At 35.1% G+C, this 20,118-nt stretch overlaps 1 protein-coding gene across 1 annotated transcript in view; it reads right to left on the bottom strand.

Moving 5' to 3' along the window:
- Window positions 1–20,118, bottom strand: part of PLOD2 (procollagen-lysine,2-oxoglutarate 5-dioxygenase 2) — a 109,348-nt gene that overhangs the window by 6,184 nt on the left and 83,046 nt on the right. The window contains exons 10-15 of the mRNA XM_019631562.1: window positions 18,038–18,159; window positions 16,131–16,235; window positions 6,948–7,073; window positions 4,547–4,688; window positions 3,318–3,380; window positions 2,235–2,348 (exon numbers count right to left, since the gene is read on the bottom strand). Coding sequence (XP_019487107.1) covers window positions 2,235–2,348; window positions 3,318–3,380; window positions 4,547–4,688; window positions 6,948–7,073; window positions 16,131–16,235; window positions 18,038–18,159 — 672 coding nt within the window. The remainder of the gene's footprint in view (window positions 1–2,234; window positions 2,349–3,317; window positions 3,381–4,546; window positions 4,689–6,947; window positions 7,074–16,130; window positions 16,236–18,037; window positions 18,160–20,118) is intronic.

Genomic DNA, 20,118 nt, shown 5'->3' with positions numbered 1-20,118 from the left:
CAATGATAATACCAACATGGGCCAGTGAAGCGACGTCCTCCACAACTAGACTGAAGAACAAAAGGACAGCAACTTGTCTGTTCCAATTCCCCAGTGCTGTTCCCCTCCCCCAACTCCCCAATAAAATCTTTAAAAATCATCTTTTGAGATTATATTTCAGAGGGGCCCTGATAACTTATATGCCATTCTTAGTTTTGCATATCTCTGCTTATATGTAGTTCAGATATTTTTGATATGCAGAACCAAAGTTATCTTCAAATTCTTTAATAAATTTCACTTATACATAGTATATAATAATTCCTGTACCATCTCATTAGTCCCTCTAATATTGATTAGTTTTCTGAGTCCAAAATATGAGGAAAAATTAGAAGTAAATAATCATCCATAATTTATCAGAATTTCTTAAGTATTTTTTCCCATGTATCATCACTGAATTTTTTTTGAAGTTAAAGAAAAAAGTTCCTAAGATTTTACAGTTGTTCATTAATATTAATTTTTTATTTTAGACAACCTTTCAAATATTGGACAAACTGTGACCTTACTAATTTCTTAAAAGTTCTGATAATGGGACAACCATTAAATATTTTGCTACGGGGTATTCCTCATGAGGTATATCAATAAGGCTAATTTTCAAAAAACAAAGCAAAGTCATGGAAAGAAAAACAGTTCCAACTTCTGATATTTTTATTACATACTCTCCAAAGATTTGAATTCTTACACAAACATCTACAATTCAGGATTTAATTTGGAATATTTTTTCAGGAAGCTAATTTTACCCAAGAAATCAAATAATTCTATCCTTCTAAATACCAAATACCATTACTAAAGTAAAATATGTAATACCACCTTCACCATTAAAAAAGGATCTTTTCAATTCTACTCCCTTGAAAGATAAAGATATGCAACTAAAATAAACTGAAAGTACTTTTAAAATACCAAAATGTCCAAAGATATTATTTTGCTGTTCAATAGAGTATTCAGAGACAATTAAATTTACTCTTCCCGGATGTCAACTATTCCTAGAAAATAAAAGTGAATTCTGATTAAGTGGATTAAATCTTTGTAATTTACAACTTTTACTCTTGGCAAGGGGAAAACCATAGGTAGTAGTATTTCAGAGATGATTATTCAAGAGAGTATTGTCCCTTGAATAAATGTGCTCACTTGATTAAGAGAACAAGCCCCAGTAAGACAAAAAAGCAGTTAATTCCTGTATGATTCAAATCTTTAAGAAATGAAATAATTTTAGACATTTAAAGGAAATAGTTTCTTGAACTTAAGACTTCCTTTACATGCTGAATCCACTTACTCTGCAATTCTGTCTATCTTTGATATACATTGACAAAAAAATAAACAAAATGATAAAATGTATTTTCCCAAAATAACTTTTTAAATTTTCTTTCTGAAAATCTGAAAATGTAATATGGTCGAGTTACCAGGTCGAGTAAACATTTTTTCTGAAATTGTGATTAAAAATTTGATGCTACTTTTGAATATATACATAGAAATTCTTGGAGAAATTCCCTTCCCCAAACGTAATATATGTCTTAATTTTAAAAAAGTTATTGGTGGGCCGGCTGAGTGGCGTGTTGGTTAAGAGCTGGCTTGGGACGCCAGCTCTGAGCAGCAGGGACCCGGTACGGATCCCACATGGGGGCCAGTGACACTGCCCTCTACAGCTAAGATGGTGAACAACAGCTTCACCTGGACTGGGCTGCCGTGAGTCGCCAGCAATGGCGTAGGCTGCAGCCCCTGCTGCAGTGGGTTGCCATAAGCTACCGTGTGTGGCCGGCAGCCAGCGTGAGTGGCTGGCAGCCAGTGTGAACTGCCAAGAGCCGCAGTGCGCGGCCATCCAGAGGCCGGCGACCGGTCTGCCTCACCTGGGAAGAGTGCAATAATAATACCAACATGGGCCAGTGAAGCAACGTCCTCCACAACTAGATTGAAGAACAAAAAATGACAGCAACTTGTCTGTTCCCCTTCCACCGATTCTCCAGCGCTGTTCCCCTCCCCCAACTCCCCAATAAAATCTTAAAAAAAAAAAAATTATTGGTCAAGTTTAGATCTACTTTATAGGAGATGAAATATAATTAAATATATCTTTTTAAAAGTGATATAGTATAAAAAATTTTTAAGCCTCTTACTACATTTCCATATTATTAACCCAATTTATTTATATCATTTAGAGTTATAGGAAACTAAGTTATAAATGAAGCTGAGTATGAAATACATACCACAGGATTTTCAAAAATCTGCCAGAGGTCATTGTTATAATGAGAAGTATTGTAATTAGCAGTTGATAATAGTCTTCCAAATTCATGTCTATTAGAAATGTACATAAATACACCCTATATGCCAAAAAATAACAGTATTAACAATCTTGGAAGAAAGTGTAAGAAAATATATTTAACCACAGAAAAATACATGAAATATTAATATCAACTTTTATATTTTCCTTATGAACATGCATTTTATTTTTCATATAAAACATGCATAACTGAAAATGAAAGAAATAAAATTTTGATTAATTATGAATTCAGACACCACACACAAAACTAATTGATTGCACTGACACTCAACTGAAGGAAAGAAGAGGAAGAATGGACTGTTTTTGTCCCTTTCTCATTGATCCTAGATGTAGACATCAAGAAAAAAATTCCTGTTTGAAAGCAGAAATATTTTTGAGACACCAAAGTGCAATGAATTGTAACTCTTTTGGCTTCTTTCCCTTTCAAAGAAAACATCACATTTTAAAACAAGAATTCAAATGTCAACATTACTTCGTCAGTCTATTTTATTCTTTTATTGCACTAATATTTAAAAACTAAACACAGAAATTATTCGTGCTAAAGAAAATCTCATATCCTTGTCCCATACCAAATAAATGTGGCAAACACCACTAAGGTAAGGTGGTTTCTTTTTGTACCTGTTTTAATGGTAAAAGGGTTGGTTATTAGTAATAAAAAAAAATTAATGAAGAGTGCCCACATTTCATTCTTATCAAGATGTACTTTATACTTACTCCTACCTCTTCTCTCCCTTAAAAAACAAAAACTAGTGAAAGGGATTTGGGTTTTACTTTCCCGTCTGTCAACCATAAAGTAAGTGTCAATCAATCCAAAGAATAAGAGTTGAATATCACACAATGCCCACCTCCAATACACAAATCTTACAGGCACATATGCAGATTCAGAACCAATGACTACCAACAGTTTACCAAATTAAATGGAAAGAAGATTCTTAAAGAAACTTTATTGCTAGGCAATATACCATATCAAGTACTAAGAAAATAAATAAAAATAAATAAAAATTAACACCTTTGGGGGGCTGAGCATTTGGAATGTTTCCGGAGTAGGGGAGTCTTTTTCCCTTTGTAAAGTCTAAAATGAAGAGAAGTATTGGTAAGTTGACCCGCACGCCCACTTTCTCAGGTATTCTTAGGTAAATAAAAATAGCAGCCCTTATGAAAAGCTGACATTCTGAAATATCCTTCATAGACAACATGCAGAACAAGCAAAGCTTATAGCGCACACAAAGAAACAACTCCAGCGGTTTCCTTTCTTTTTTTTTCTGGTCAAACATAAACCCAAGCTCATTCCTTAGTAGAACTTTCATTAGACACAAAATTAAGACAAAGGAGGAAATGTGTGTAAGAGAGGCCATTCCAGGATGCGCTGTTGAGTCAAATTAGCCAAACGTGAGCACAAATTACACTTAGAGGTACTGAGGATTTCGATGTAATAATGCACACAGGTTTGTAGGAAAAACAAACATATTCAAACAACACATGCCTTAACAAACTGACAAAAAAAATACTTGCCAACTTTTCTGATTTTTCCCCAAATCACTTTTGCTTACATAAATGTGAATAAAATAATCCAATATTTTATAAAACAGAAATAATACACTAAATATGTATTAACATAGAAAAAAAATAACTGTAGAAAAACAAATTATTTTCTACAGTCCTTTAAGTTTTGTAATGAAAGTGTATTTGTAAAATAGCAATGTATCATTAATTTTTCACATAGATTAAATATACTACATATCTCAGTCCTTCTCCCAGTTTAGTGGTAAGGAACTTTCTTTTTAAAAGCATGGCATTAATAATAACACAGAAAGTATGAACACTGACTTTAAGAACAAAAGTGTGTTCTTCTTAAATGTGTAAATGATTCGGTCACCCAGGCTTTATCTGATTAATTTTAATTAGGACAAGTGTGCATTATAGAATTTCAAATGGAAGTAAAGATGAATTCTTAGAAATGCAAAGCTGATTTGTAACAAATTCATGTTTATTACTGAACTCCCACTGTTGCTTATGAGTCAGCCTAAGCACCAACCTAACATTTTCAAATGTTTGCATAGGTAAATATTCATAAATTATTCTTCATAATTGTTCCCAATTTCTCGACACAAAACCAAAAAAAGTTGGCTAGTATTTACCAATTAGAAAGAAAAGGGGCATCACAAAATAATGACACATTCACTGGGAAAGCAAGCCATCTTATTAGAACATCAAGCAAGCCATCATTGTATGCCCTACCATTTCTCTAGTGTTTCGGCAAAGAGCCATGTCAGGATCCAGTTTATCTCGAACAAAGTAGTTCCTTTCACTCATCTCTGATCGGAGTGTTTTTCCTTTAATTAAGTACACATTAGCCATGTATGGGACATTCCATATCCCTCTGAAAGTAAAGAGAAGACATTCCAAAATACCACAAATAGAAAATATTTAAAGTTTTATTTTTATGTTTTAAAAATAAGTGCCTTGTATGTTTTTAAATTTTATATATTTAAATTATTGAATAAAATTATATGGCAATGCAAACACACCTAATGTTATTTGACATACATATCTCTACACATTTCCTATATATACTATATAGAAATATATATAATCTATATATCAATACATGAATATACATGAGATTATTCGGTATGCTCTATATTTGGTGAGATCAATCACTATCTCCCTAGATAAACTTTATTTCAAGGTTGATATCTGTTTGGCATTTTGGTTGTCACCCCTTATTTGTTACAGTTACAGTATAATATTCTGTTGTACAGAAGGTGTTTCTATTTAAAATTAAGTAGCTTGACAGCAAAAATAATGACATAATGCTAGAATCAGCTTACACTGGTCCCCCTGAGTTGACTTGTAGCCTCGCTTCCCAAGGCTTCACTCAGTAACTTCACATTAGAAGTTTGAAATCAGCAATTATAGAAGTATTTATACCCCAAAAATTGGCAAACACTACAAATCAGGGCATCTCCCAAACCCAAGAACCAGTTGTTCGATGTTTACCAGCACACCACTTCGCTTAAAATTCTCCTAAAATATATTCTCTTGAAATTCATTAAGCCATTTCAAATTTTTTGTAGAAAAAGATAAGAAGAAATACAGCCGGAAGAACATGAGTGGTGAGAGGCACATTATTGTGTCCTTCATTCTTCCCCACAGATGGCAATCCTCATTCTGTACATGACTCACTTCCTAAGAACAGTGTAAGAAAGGTTTCACTGGAAGGGATATGTCTGTGGCTTTTAGAGAGCAGAAAGATCTTAACCAAGGAAATACAGTTAGATATTAAAAGGAATATGATATCATTTTGTCTTAGATGAGCCTCAAGAGAAATGGTCATAAAACATACACACTGTATCATCTGAATTCAGAAATTAATCACTGGCAGAGCGTGCAGTATTTCAGTTTTGAGGGAAAACACACACACACACATCATAAGATGTCATTCCTTCGTGTTGCTTTTGTACATGAAGTGTATTCTTACATTAACTAGATAAAACACCTTTACCTTATTGTTTTCCTTACACTTTAGACACTGACAGGAGGTTGGACAAAAAATCACTAGTGCCTACAGCAACTGAAATGAAACATGAAATCGCTATTGTACTTCTGTGAACCCTTATTTCTGCTATACCCACAGTCAATGTCAGGCATACGATCTATACAAAACACCCCAGAGACAATATCAGTACTTAGAAACAATAGAATATGATCTTAAGTGTTTTCTCAGCTATCATGCTTCTCAACTGCAGCTAAGAAAAGCCTTTATCATATTTACATCATTCAAACTGATGTTACTATTTTCACAAACAAAACATCTTTCTACTACTCAATTGTTCAACAAGAAGTGTGTGATTTTTTTCCTAAATTTAAGGGCACATATTTTTAGTCGCAAAAAAAAGTTTTCTCTTTTTAACTGGGTTGATGTAGCTGAGAAACTCGGCAAAGCACTTAACGTCTCAGTCACTCTGGTGTATTGTCTGTATAAAAAACAGGGTGACATTCTGCCCTAATATTACCTTAGCAAAAAATACTATTTCAACTGTGATTGTTAGTTTAAAAAATATCAACTTTAAATAAATATCAATCATGCACATGCTTTGTAACAAGTATATTTGTTTCAAACTAGAAATTGAAATCAGATATTGGTGAAGAAATTGATCTTCAAAGCAGAATATTAGCTATTTTACACAGAAAACTCTTGCAATAAGAAACTTTGGAAGATTTTGATGCTTAGTGTTGTTTTGTTGCTATTTATAAGGTTTCAAAGCTATCAAAACAGCCTTCATCTTGGCCATTAAATATATGAGCTAAACTAAATTCCCCTTCTAAACTTTTAACTGAAGAATGTTACCCTTCCAACAACCTAAGATGGCTGCCCATGGTAACCATACATTGTGTCTTAGTATTTCCCACAACAGTGAGTTTGTTTCTTTGAAGATTTAGACCTTAAAAACATTTTTTTTGTAAAATACTAGTTTACACTAGAATTTCAGGACCCCAAGAGGTCCCCAGGTTTTCGAATTTCCACTAAACATAAAGAAAAACAGATAAATAGTACAAAAAAAATCAAATAATATTAACAAGACCATATTTTTAGATCACGGTATTTCACATTAAAATGATAAATGAAGTAACTTACACTCTATTCCCTTGAACAATATCCACATAATCTTCCGATCGAGCATAGTATCCATCAGGACTCAGTGCTCCCCAGAAGTTGGACCACAGCTTTCCATGACGAGTTACAAGAGGAGCAATGATTTTTCTAAAGAGTGAGAGGAAAAAAAAAAAAATCCAGTAATTATTTATTTTTCAATTACCACAAAATTATGTGTTTTGGGCTTAGCATGACACATAAAACAATAAAGCTCATTTAATGCACCTATAGTTAGTCCAAAATAACTAAATATAAAAGAGAAACTTCTTCCCAACACTTCTTGTAATAAGTACACTGCTGATTTTCAATGATATTGAAAAGTAACTGAAAATGTGAATGAAGGTATAAAAATGACTTTTAAAAGTCCCTTACTTATATCCAAAAGGTGAAACTACCTTAATTATTTTGAGTGTTTCAGAAATGATACTATATGAAATCGAATATTTTCATTGTTCTTAGCAAGACATAATAGACCCTGGTATCCCATAAATATTTGTCGAATAAAAAAATGAATGATGATGGGCTGAAATAGTTGTAAAGAGGCCAGTTTTCCTAAAGTCAAGCTCTGAATTATTTTAAAGTATGTCTCCATTTTTTTTTTTTAACAGCTTTTAAAATGGGTTGTGCTAGCCCTGGCAACACTGAACATTTTTCTGGTTCTTTAGCTATTTTAGAAAACAAAATAGAGGATAACTGCCCTAGCGCTCTAACTGCCTACCAGGAAAGTCGTCCCTTTGAAGACAAGCACATATTACAGATTTAAAACATGTCAGATTTCTTCTTAGGGAAATATAATTTATGATGTGTCAAATTCCCAAATAAGGTAATAAAATATGAAGTTTCTCTATAGTTACTTCTAAATGAAGTGCACTACAGAGGTATCTCACAATTTAAGAAAAGCTCACAAAACTCCTCCAAGACGAAGTTTATGGACCTACCGTTGTTCACAAAAAACCTATTCCACAACACACCAATCTTATGCAGACCAGGTATGCCCTTTCTCTTACCTACAGAAAGGTGAAAGAGTCTGGAATACACAACATGCAAAATAATAATTTTGGTTTAGTTTTCCCGGTTCCTATTAAAATGAAATGTTAACCAGAAACTTATATTCTGTTTTGTTTAAAATAATATAGATATGATAACATGAATTAGAATTTATATATTGTGTTAATATAAGAAATTATAATTCAATGTCGATAACTGACAAGATCAAATATTTAACAGGGAAACAAACAAACAAAAAACCTTGTAATTTATAATCCCAGCTGCCTCCTAAAGAGGGAAAGATGGGCAAATGGTGAAAATCAAAATCCATCTTTTGTGTGCCTCAATGTTTCTGAGTATGGAAATACAAGGAGCGCTGCTGGAGGGGTGATGAATTGCACTAAGTAAGGAGTACAATTTGGAGCAAAGCAATAAATAGCAGCCAGGAAGAGGAGAGGGGGAAGAGAGTTGATGAGATGCTAGAAAGACACTTACCCGAAGATGTGACACATGCCCTGCCCCTTTAACCTTCAGTCAAGTCCACTAAATCTTGCAACAGTCTTGGTATATGCAAATTCTTTATGGAAACATGCTTGGCTATGGAAGTGTGTCATATGAACCTGCTCCTTTGATAATTAACAGAAATTTATGGTATTCGAGAAATAGCCTAAGTTTTACCGGCTCTTCAAGGGGCAAAAGCCCCAAATGGCAGTTGAATTACTTGTGAGAGAAATTTTATATTTAACAAGGTTTAAAACATTAGGTTGACATTAAGGGGGTATATGTTAAATATATAGTGTAAATTCATTAAATAGTTCACTACAAAAAAAATTAGTAAGTACATAAACCAAGGTGTCATATAATAAAAAATCTAAATATTATTAGAAGCATATGTACATTACATAATATTGAATTTAAATCAAATTAAGAGGAAATTAACACTGCAAATTCAAGGAAGTATTACTGAATTCCAGTAGGTTTTAAGAATTACAAATGCCATAGCGGACAGAAATACAGCAGTAAATACTAGAAGAACAAGCTAAAAGAATTGAAGGTGGCTGTCTCTGAGGAGAGGGATTTGCAGGGCAACAGACTGCTATTCCTCTATGTACCCTTTTATTGTTTGATTTTTTTTTAAACTTTGTTCATCTATAAACTGAGTAAAAATAAAATTATTACTTAAAAAAAAGAATTACAAATTCCAACTCTATCCCATATGATTTTCCCTGCCTAATGATCAAATCCTTATTCCTATGTTTTGAAAAAGTTTCTGCAATTTATAGATAGTTATCTTAGATATGTATCTACTGATAGTCATATAGTGGGGCTGTATGGGGATTAATACTGAGAGGTCTTAGATTTTGAAGTAGTAACTGAATTGTCAAATTGACAAATTATATTTTATATATATATAAGGTTCGTTAGTAAAGCATAAGATTTCTCATATATTTTACTTAGCAAAATAAAAACGGTAACTCTAACATCTCACTGCTAACCATTCTATCTGTCATGAGAAATAATTGTGTTAATATATTTAACTTGCTTAGAACAATGCCTGGCACTTAATAAGGACTCATTAAAGGTGAGCTATTAGTATTAATACTACTATTAGTAGTATACTAATTATTAATATATTAGTATCCTACTACTATTAGTTGTAGTAGTAATAATAGTATTATAAGTGAAGATTTAATATCGTTATAAGCTAGTATAGATGGTGTCTTTGTCCAATTTCAATTCAGTTAACTGAAAGCAGGTACGCCCAGTGATAATTAGTTCAGTAATAAATAAAACCACAGATCTAGCTGTGAAATAATGTGCACCTCTAAAATTTCTTTCAGATTCTAAGAAGCATAACTCTGCAGTAACTTTTTAGGTAAAAATTTTATGAAATTCTACTTTAAAAATATCTACATAGAATAAAACAATCCCAAATTTTACTAGTATCAGATGTTATTTTATATTTAAATACAAAAATAGGCCAAATACAGGGGTGGGCTCCTGGAGCACAGCAGTAGCTCTTCTGGAGTGTCTGAGCTCGAAACCGCAGGGGGCTTCCCCCCCCCTTTTCTCTCAGACAGAAAAAAAAACCCAAAACAACAAAACTATATAGACAAGAGCCCATCCCACCCTCCCTCAGAAACCTCCCCCTCCCCACCCCCGCCAGAGCCTTAAACTGACCCCTGAAGAGATGAGTAGAGTCAGATTACAGAGGCGATCCTACTCCCAGGGGGTTGAGAAACTTTGCATCAGAAGACGATGCAGGAGTGTGCGCCTAAACACACCGTCCCCGCCCCCACTTCTGGGTGGCTTGGGAAGCTAAGCAACTTCGGCTGCTGAGTCACCGGCAGGCCTCTCTGGCAGCTCTGAAATCCCCCCACCCCCCAACAGCCCCCAGTGGAAAGAGCGCCTGAAGATGCACATCCAGCACCCTGGCTGCGCAGAACTCAGAGTGCCTCTGGGCAGGTGGGAGCAGAAACAGCATTGACTTTACAAAAAAACTACCAATCACACTTCATAACCCCACTCATCTAAAATAGACCTGCATTATCAGACTCACTCTAGGTGCCAGGCGGCTGGTTCTGCCCCCACAAGACTCAGAGGAGCTTGTGTATAGAAGAGGAAAATCTGAGTAGAGCTTCGGGACTTTAGCCAAGATTGGCACTGGTTGTTTCTTGTTTTTTCTTTTTTAGAATGTTTGTTTTTAGTTTCGTTTTCTTTTGGTATGTTATATTGTTGTTGTTAATTGGGTTCTCTTGGATGTTCTGGGGGGTTTTTCATTGGTTGCTTGTGTTGGTTGTTTTTGTTTTTTTCTATTTCATTATTATTTTAAGTTTTTTATATAGGCATATATTTTTTTTCTTCTTTTTTCTCTCTTTCCTTGTTTTCTACTCTCTCTCTCTCTCTCTCTCTCTCTCTCTCTCTCTCTCTCTCTCTCTTCTTTTCTGCTTTCTTGTCACAGCTCTACTTTTCCTCGTTCTTTCCATTTTATCTGCAAGGGTTTTTTTGTTGTCTTTTTGGGTATTGCTATATTGTTTCTCGTGTTTATTCTATATTTTAGTTTATTATATTTTATTTTGTTTTGCTATTTGTTCCTTGTACTTTTTTGCTGTCATTGTTTTGTTGCTGTTGGTTTGTTTTCTTCTTTTGTATGCTTGATATTTCTGTACATGTTGTGTGTAGGGTGATGGTTGTTTTGTACATCAGAGAGTATCTGGTTACCTTTGGTGGCTGTTGTGGTTGTCCTTGTTGATCTGTTTTGCTCTAAAACCCGCTCTGCAGTGGGGCCCAGCCAAAGAAGCACAAGAATCATCACACCCAGGGACCAACTTTAGATAAAACCAGAGCATTACGGGGGCTGACCTACAAGAGTCACACTCAAAGTGAAATCGCTACAGGCACAAGAGCCCATAGGGGCCAAGCCTCATCAGAGGGGTCAACCCTCATACAACAGCTTATAAACTTTGGACACAGCTAATCCTCACAGCTGGTCAGCTTTGGAGTCAATCCAACCTACTGACAAGCCAGAAGCAATCAAAACTTGACCTCAACAGAGAAGACACACCACAGAAGGAACACCTCTGGTACACACACACAGGAGAAAAGGGACTCAGTAATTAAAATATAAATGACACATACCACATAAGTCCACCCAGAAAAGACTGAGAGACCTAGGGGAATCTCTCTATTTCATCGAAGCAAACACAAAGAGTAAGCCAGAATGGGGAAACAAAGAAACACATCCCAAATAAAAGAACAGAAGAAACCTCCTGAATCAGTGGAACTAGATGAAATAGAGGTAAACAACCTATCGGAGACAGAGTTCAGAACACTGATTATTAGAATGTTCAAGGAATTAATGAGAATGCAAAGAAAGATAGAGAAATCATGAAAAACAACCAGCTAGAATTAAGAATACAATTACTGAATTAAATAACAAACTCGATGGAATTACTAGTAGATTCCAAAATCAGACAAAGACAGTACAAAAAAGGAAAACTACAGGCCGATATCTCTGATGAACATAGATGCAAAAATCCTCAACAAAATCTTAGGAAATAGAATTCAGCAATATATTAAGAAGATCATACATCATGACCAGGTGGGTTTCATCCCTAATATGCAAGGTTGGTTCACCATCCGCAAATCAATTTGTGTGATACACATCAACAAAAAGAAAAAGAAAAATCATATGGTCATATCAATAGATGCAGAAAATGCATTTGACAAAATACAACAGCCATTTATGATAAAAACTCCTAGCAAAGTGGGAATAGAGGGATCATATCTCAACATAATAAAGGCCATATATGATAAACCCACAGCTAACATCATACTCAGTGGGGAACAGCTAAAACCATTCCCCTTAAGATCAGGAACAAGACAAGGCTGCCCACTTTCTCCACTTTTATTCAACATAGTTCTGGGTTATAGCCACAGCAATCAGACAAAAAAAAGAAATAAAAGGCATCCATATTAGTAAGGAGGAAGTAAAATTGTCATTATATGCAGATGACATGATACTATATATAGAGGACTCCCAAAGACTCCATCAAAAAACTATTGGAACTAATAGACGAATTCAGTAGGTAGCAGGATACAAAATCAATACTCAGAAATCAGTTGTATTTATATATACCAATAATAAACTATCGGAAGGAGAAATTAAAAAAACAATTCTGTTACAATCGCTTCAAGAACTATAAAATACTTAGGAATAAATTTAACCAAAGAAGTAAAACACCTGTACTCTGAAAATTATAAGACACCGAAGAAAGAAATAAAAGAAGAAAGAAACAAATGGAAAAACCTACCATGCTCAAGGGTAGGAAGAATTAATATAGTTAAAATGTCCATACTGCCTAAAGCAATGTATAGATTCAATGCAATTTCTATCAAACTACCAAGGGCATTTTTCACAGAAATAGAAAATATAATCCTAAAATTTATATGGAACCAAAAAAGACCCCAAATAGCCACGGCAATTCTGAGAAATAAGAACAAAGTCAGGGGATCACACTACCAGACATTAAAATATACTACAAGGCAACAGTAATCAAAACAGTATGGTACTGGCATAAAAACAGGCACATAGGTCAATGGAACAGAATAGAGAGCCCAGAATTAAATACAGGCATATAGGGGCAGTTAGTCTATGACAATGGAAGCAAGAATTTACATTGGGGTAAAGACAGTCTATTTAATAAATGGTGCTGGGAAAATTGGACTGACACATGCAAAAAAATGAAACTGGACCACCTCTTTACGCCATATACAAGTACAAATTCTGTTGCCTTACAGTCTCATCCTTGACTGCACCCCCACACCAGCCCCTGATCAAACAAAGTCACGAGGGAGTGTCTCGGAAAATTGAGACTCGATGGAATGATATCGGTAAAGCTTCCTCAAGGGAGTGTCTGGGAAAACGGGGACCCGGAGGAATGATGTCGGTTATCTCCCTTAGTTCATGACCGCAGCAGCAGCTGTACCACCCTGGGTGTTGTGTGTGTGGGAGTACAGAAGGCACAGCATGTGTTGGAGTACAATGGGGCTGGTTGATGGTAATTGGCCTTAAGGCACTTATCACACAGACTTTAGAAAAAATAAAAAGTTTTACTCCTTTGAAGTTTCTTAGTAAAAGCTTCACGTTGGTCCAATTAGGTGCTCAGTTCCAAAGAGAGAGAACTGTAGCCCCCTAGTTTCGTGTCATAAATCTATCTTTGTCTCTTTGTCTCTTTTATTTTCTTTCACCCTGCACCATCCTGTCTCACTCATCACTGCCTGTGCTGCGTGGGACGTGGCAAAATTCAAAATGGATTACAGACTTAAATGTAAGACCTGAAACCATAAAACTCCTAGAAGAAAATATAGGGTCTAAATGTGCAGACATTACCTTGAGCAATATTTTTACTGATACATCTCCACGGGCAAGAGAAGTAAAAGAAAAACTGAACATATGGGACTACATCAAACTTAAAAGTTTTTTCACAACAAAGGAAACCATCAATAAAACAAAAAGTAGGCATACTGAATGGGAAAAGATATTTGTCAATGAGATATCTGATAAGGGGTTAATATCCAAAATTTATAAAACACTCATGCAACTCAACACCAAAAAACCAAACAACCCAATTAAAAAATGGGCAGAGGATAGGAAGAGACATTATTTTAAAGAGGACATACAGATGGCCAACAGGCATATGAAAAAATGTTCAACCTCACAAATCATTAGGGAAATGCAAATAAAAACCACAATGAGATACCACCTTATCCCGGTCAGAATGGCTATCATCAATAAAGCAACAAACAACAAATGCTGGCGAGGTTGTGGGAAAAGGGAACCCTGGTACACTGTTGGTTGGACTGCAGACTGGTGCAGCCACTATGGAAATCAGTATGGAGGTATCTCAATAAACTAGAAATGGAACTACCTTATGACCCAGCAATTCCACTCTTAGGTATTTATCCAGAAAAACCCAACACATTAATTCGAAAAAATATATGCACCCCTATGTTCATTGCAGCACTATTCACAATAGCCAAGACTTAGAAACAACCGAAATGCCCATCGGTAGACGACTGGAATAAGAAACTATGGTACATTTACACAATGGAGTATTACTCTGCTATAAAGAAGGAAATAGTACCATTTGCAACGATATGGATGGAACTAGAGAACATTATGCTAAGTGAAATAAGTCAGTCAGAGAAAGACAAATACCATATGGTCTGTCTCACTTATATGTGGATTCTAAAAAACTGAATAAATGAGAAATGTAAACAGAAATAGTCTCAGAGACACAGAGGAAAAATTGAGCATTGCTAGTTGGGGGGAGGGTACGGATGAAGGAGAAGGGGAAGGGACGAGACAATACAAATTGGTAACTACAATATGGCCTCAGGGATAGAAAATACAGTCTGGGGAATATAATCAGTAATGTTGTAAATATTTTTTAGGGGGCCAGATGGACTCCTGTCTTGTTAGGGAGACCACTTCATAGATGGAGCAGAGGCCTGACCACCGCACTGTATTTCTGAAGCTGATGTTGAATAATATTGTATGTCAACTGTAATTACATATACATATAGTCATGGGATGTGGAGTACAGTGTGGGAATGGAGTCAATGGAATTGTAATAGATAAGCATGATATTGGGGGTGGGAGGGCAGTAGATGGGGGAGGGAGGTTGTTTCTTTCGAGGGGTGAAAAAGGATAACTATTGCATTGTTCTGTACACCTGAAACTAAAAAAAAGAAAAACAACCATATAAATTTAAAAAAAAAGGGGGGGGGGCATCAAGTACTAGAAAAAGTGTTTTTCATAACCTTCAGAGCTAAAGACTGAATTGGATAATATTCACAAGAATAATGATGACACAAATAAATGAATTAACATTCTAAAAAGAAAAAAATAGGCCAAATATACAGTATTTTGCCATGTATAATGCGTACTGTTTTGCCCAATCTGTGAGGGAAAAATAAGGATGTGCATTATACATGGGTAGTACTATGTAAATGTTTCTATGTAAATGGTTTTAATTCTTCTATTTATGCTTATGAGGTAAAAGTGTAACTCTAGAAATCAATAATGACATCCATATGCAAAATAATACCCTAGAATACGATAATTGGTTTTGTTGAATTTACGATGAACTTGCAACGATGAAGCGACCTTGGCCTTCTATGATGCATAACTATCGTAAATTTGTTACTGGTACATAAAATTTCTTGTACCATAATATATTAAAAAATAAATGTTAAAATTCCTTTATAATACAAAAAACATGTACCTAAATGCAAACAAATAAAAATTTGAATTAAAAAATGAAAACAAAAGTTTTCCCTGAAAGTTTGGGTCAAAAACATGTGTGTGCATTATACATGGGCAGGCATTATACACAGCAAAATACAGTAATTGACAAACACAGTATTTTTTATTGTAACTAAGAGCCAATACTTCTAATTTTCACTAAGCTGTTTTCTATTTGACTCCTTTAAAAGAAAACTAATTAATTAGGGTTGAAAGTTTGTAAGATGTATAAAGTAACAATGTGAGCTACCCCAATTTGCTTCTCCCTATCTGTCCCTCCCATAGTTAAGTCACTATAATGTGTCCACACAGATAAAATAAACAAATATCATTTTAAAAATAAATTGACACTGAATTTCATATAGTACCTGTTTTGTTCAATCAAAATTTTTAAAGTCCTTGGATTTGTCAAAACAACATCTGCATCCACACTGAAGTAATAATCACAGTTTTTATCCTGACGGCAAAAATCCCTGACATTGAAAAAGAGATGAAATAAGAATTAGATAAAAATTAATATTTTCTGTTGAAAAATATTAACATAAAGCTTACATGTAAAATAAGGCTTCTCTAACATAGTTTTACAATCAAAATAGTAAGACAATATCAAAAAGAATACCTATTGTCTTTTTGTATGTTTGGGGTTTTTGGTAGATTGTGTTTATTTACACAATAAATTTTTATCATTTGAGGAATACTGAGTAATTGCACCAAAGGTGATTGATTACTAACTCTATTGATTAGAAAAAAAAATTTTTTTTCCAAAAAGTCAACAAATAATCATCACACAAATCAACAGTGAAGAAATATGGGCTTTAGAACATTTGAAGAAATCACATCAGGCTTAGGATACCTATTGTCTTAAATTTCAAAATGTTCAATTTATCAACACGGATGTTCATAGAGAGGTCAACACTAAATTTTTTAGGCCAGGTAAAATATATTTTCAGCCACTAAATATTTTAAGTCATAAAACTCCAGTCAGAATGGCAATTTATAATTTAGTATTAAATCTTCTTTAAAAGAAGAAAATAATTTACCCCAATGTATTTATCAACAACTTCTTTTTCACAAATCAAAATGTTTTTGCACACACACATACACACATTGCAAAATCTTGTATATTCAACAACTCGGCTTTAAGTGAGTTTTGAAGATACCAGTAAATAACTCTTTAGGTATTAAAACTTTTTGAACTTGATTTGAATGGGATTCTTTCTAAGACAGTTACTCCCCTGCTTCTTACCAGGGACCCTGACTACAATGCTTTTCCTGGTAGAGTCTGCAGTGTTATTATCAGGATCACCAAGGAAAGTGACATGAAATGGTTCCAAGTATTAAAGCTTCTGCATTTGGGGTTCTCTCTTTCTGGGCTCCCACTTATCACTTTCAGTTATTGTCAAGGTGTATATCCACACCACATTTGTTTAAGCAACTGTCGAAAAGGACACCAGGCAGAAAAGCTTGTTAATGTTGTACAGATAATTAGAGAAGATAAGTTTTGAATGTGGACCCATGGATTCTCCAAACGAATAAGTTTATGGACCCATTAGTAAAAATATCTGTTTGGTTTTACTAAGGCCTGTTTTCCCACCTATCCCTTTCCCCCACACACCAGGCAGTCGCCATCACACTGGACCCTGAGCTTTCACAGCACAAGAGCATCTCCTGATGAGAAGTCACCATGACTTAATCACCTTTTCATTAGCCACTCATAACCCACTGCCTGGCATGTTCAATTAACATTTACTGAATAAAAGATTGTTTTTACCATTACCAAAATTTTATAACTAATCTGTCTGAAGTATTAAAGAGGCCAAACAAAGGACCTAAAATATTCCTTGAGTGTTACAGTATTTTCTAGATCAGGAAGTAACTAGAAAGTAGGAATACCTTTTTTCTCCCTCAATCTAAAACATACATTTTTATCACACACAACCTTCATAGAGTTAACACTGAAATCACTGCTTATATGAGTCATACTATTTATTTGTCTGAGTACTTTAAATCTTGATCTGAAGTTCAATTAATAGTGTGATTAAATATGTCAACTCCTGGCATTAAAAGAAAAATGTAAATAGTTTCCATGGCCCTTTACACATAAGTATCCAAACAGAGTCTTAAGAGAAGGTGCTCACAAGCATACACAACACACATACAGACACATAGAGTAGAGACCTCATCCAAGTTTGGGGTATTAATTTTTAAGAAAACTTGTTTGTTTTTTAAAGTTTCTTTAATAGAAATAATTAAGTTTAAATTTATTAAAACATACATTCCCATGTTTCTGGCTTCGGCTTGACTTAGATTTTCTTCTGGTCCTACAATTTTTATAGTACTGATTTCATATTTAGCTTTATCAAAAAATACCTTGATGTCCTTTTCATGATAAACTTCCTGTAACATATTTAAAGAAATAGAAAATGAGTGAGAAAAAAAGGGAAAAAAAAATTAGTGAGAAAATTAGACAAAATGACTGAAGTATTTCATATGTAGGGATGGGTTCACATCCAAAATTCTGAATTCCACAACTCACAAATTCACTCAATTACAGACAAAATGATAACCAAATTAAACATGTTATATTTAAATATCACCTAAATGTTATGTGAAAAATCTAAAATACATACATATTGATATTTTTGAAAGAGAAGATAGTTCAAAATTCTTTGAACATTACTCCTAAACAGTTTCCTTGTATAAATATTTAAATCCTGGGTGCTACAAAAATTTTTCTAAATGGGGTGTGAGTGGCTTATGGCCTGAGAATCTCAGACATGTGCTGCAAAATATCCATAAAAAAAGTCAACTAAACCTAACAGATACTAATCTAAGTTATAAATAATCATTTATAAAATAAATATTACAATATTCTGTGAAGCCAGAATGTTTTTAAAATAAGAGTGTTTAGGGGCCAGCCGAGTGGCGCGATGGTTAAGAACTGGCTTGTAATGCCAGAGGGCCCCGGTTCGGATCCCACATATGAGGGCCAGTGACACTGCCCTCCACAGCTAAGATGCTGAACAACAGTGCAACCTGGAGCTGGGCTGCTGTGAGTCGCCAGCGACGGCGTAGGCTGCAGCCCCTGTGGCAGTGGGTTGCCATGGGCTACCGTATGTAGCCAGCAGCCAGCGTGAGCCGCCAGCAGCCGCAGTGAGCGGCCGTCCAGAGGCCGGCGACTGATCTGCCTCGCCCGGGAAGAGCGCAATGATGGTGCCAACTTGGGCCAGTGAAGCAACGTCCTCCACAACTAGACTGAAGAACAAAACGACAGCAACTTGTCTGTTCCCCTTCCCCCAATTCCCCAGGACTGTTCCCATCCCCCCAATTCCCCAATAAAAATCTTTAAAAAAAAAAGAGTGTTTAATAATATTTTACTGATGGGAAAATCACCAACATAAAAGTTATCAAATTAGTGTTACTCAACTGTACTAAAACTTTGGTAAGATTATCTGTCTCCACCATATGAGCATTTCAGAGCTTTTTATATATCAATTCTCATTAAGTATTTTTGAAAGCTTTTCATTGCATGTTAAAACTACTTATCACAGAAAAGTTAGAGTTAACTTCAAATATAAAAGATAAAAATTCCTGTCATCAAGGAGTTTTAGGTACTATGAAAGGAGGAAAAGAATAAATAAAAACGACATAATACATAAAAACAAAACACTTAAGGGCTGGCTGAGTGGTGCGATGGTTAAGAACTGGCTTGGGACACCAAGCAGGGCCCCGGTTCGGATCCCACATGAGGGCCAGTGACAGTGCCCTCCACAGCTAAGATGCTGAACAACAGCTCGACCTGGAGCTGGGCTGCTGTGAGTCACAGGCGATGGCATAGGCTGCAGCCCCTGCTGCAGTGGGTTGCCATGGGCTACCGTGTGTAGCCAGCAGCTGGTGTGAGCTGCCCAAGAGCCACCGTGAACAGCCGTCCAGAGGCTGGTGACCGATCTGCCTCACCCGGGAAGAGCGCAATGATAATACCAACATGGGCCAGTGAAGCAACGTCCTCCACAACTAGACTGAAGACCAAAAGGATAGCAACTTCTCTGTTCCCCTTCCCCTGATTCGCAAGCACTGTTCCCCTCCCCCAATTCCCCAATAAAATCTTTCCAAAAAAAAAACCACTTTAACATTAAGTACATACATTATAACACATTTTACGAAGCAAATGCTTAATGATTTGCCCTTTTAACTTATTTTAGCTTGTTTCCTGTAAATTTAAGATATTCTCAGGAAAAGGCAAATATTAACTGACATGTACATTAGGAAGAAAGAACAGCAGTAAACAAAAAGTATTAGGACATAAGAGAGGAAAGAGCATACTTCATAGCTATTGAGTTTTTCTAAATGATGTTA

This window comes from Hipposideros armiger, unplaced genomic scaffold, assembly GCF_001890085.2.
Source record: "Hipposideros armiger isolate ML-2016 unplaced genomic scaffold, ASM189008v1 scaffold_1011, whole genome shotgun sequence".
NCBI classification, from domain to species: domain Eukaryota; kingdom Metazoa; phylum Chordata; class Mammalia; order Chiroptera; family Hipposideridae; genus Hipposideros; species Hipposideros armiger.
This window is presented reverse-complemented; position numbering and strand designations above follow the sequence as displayed.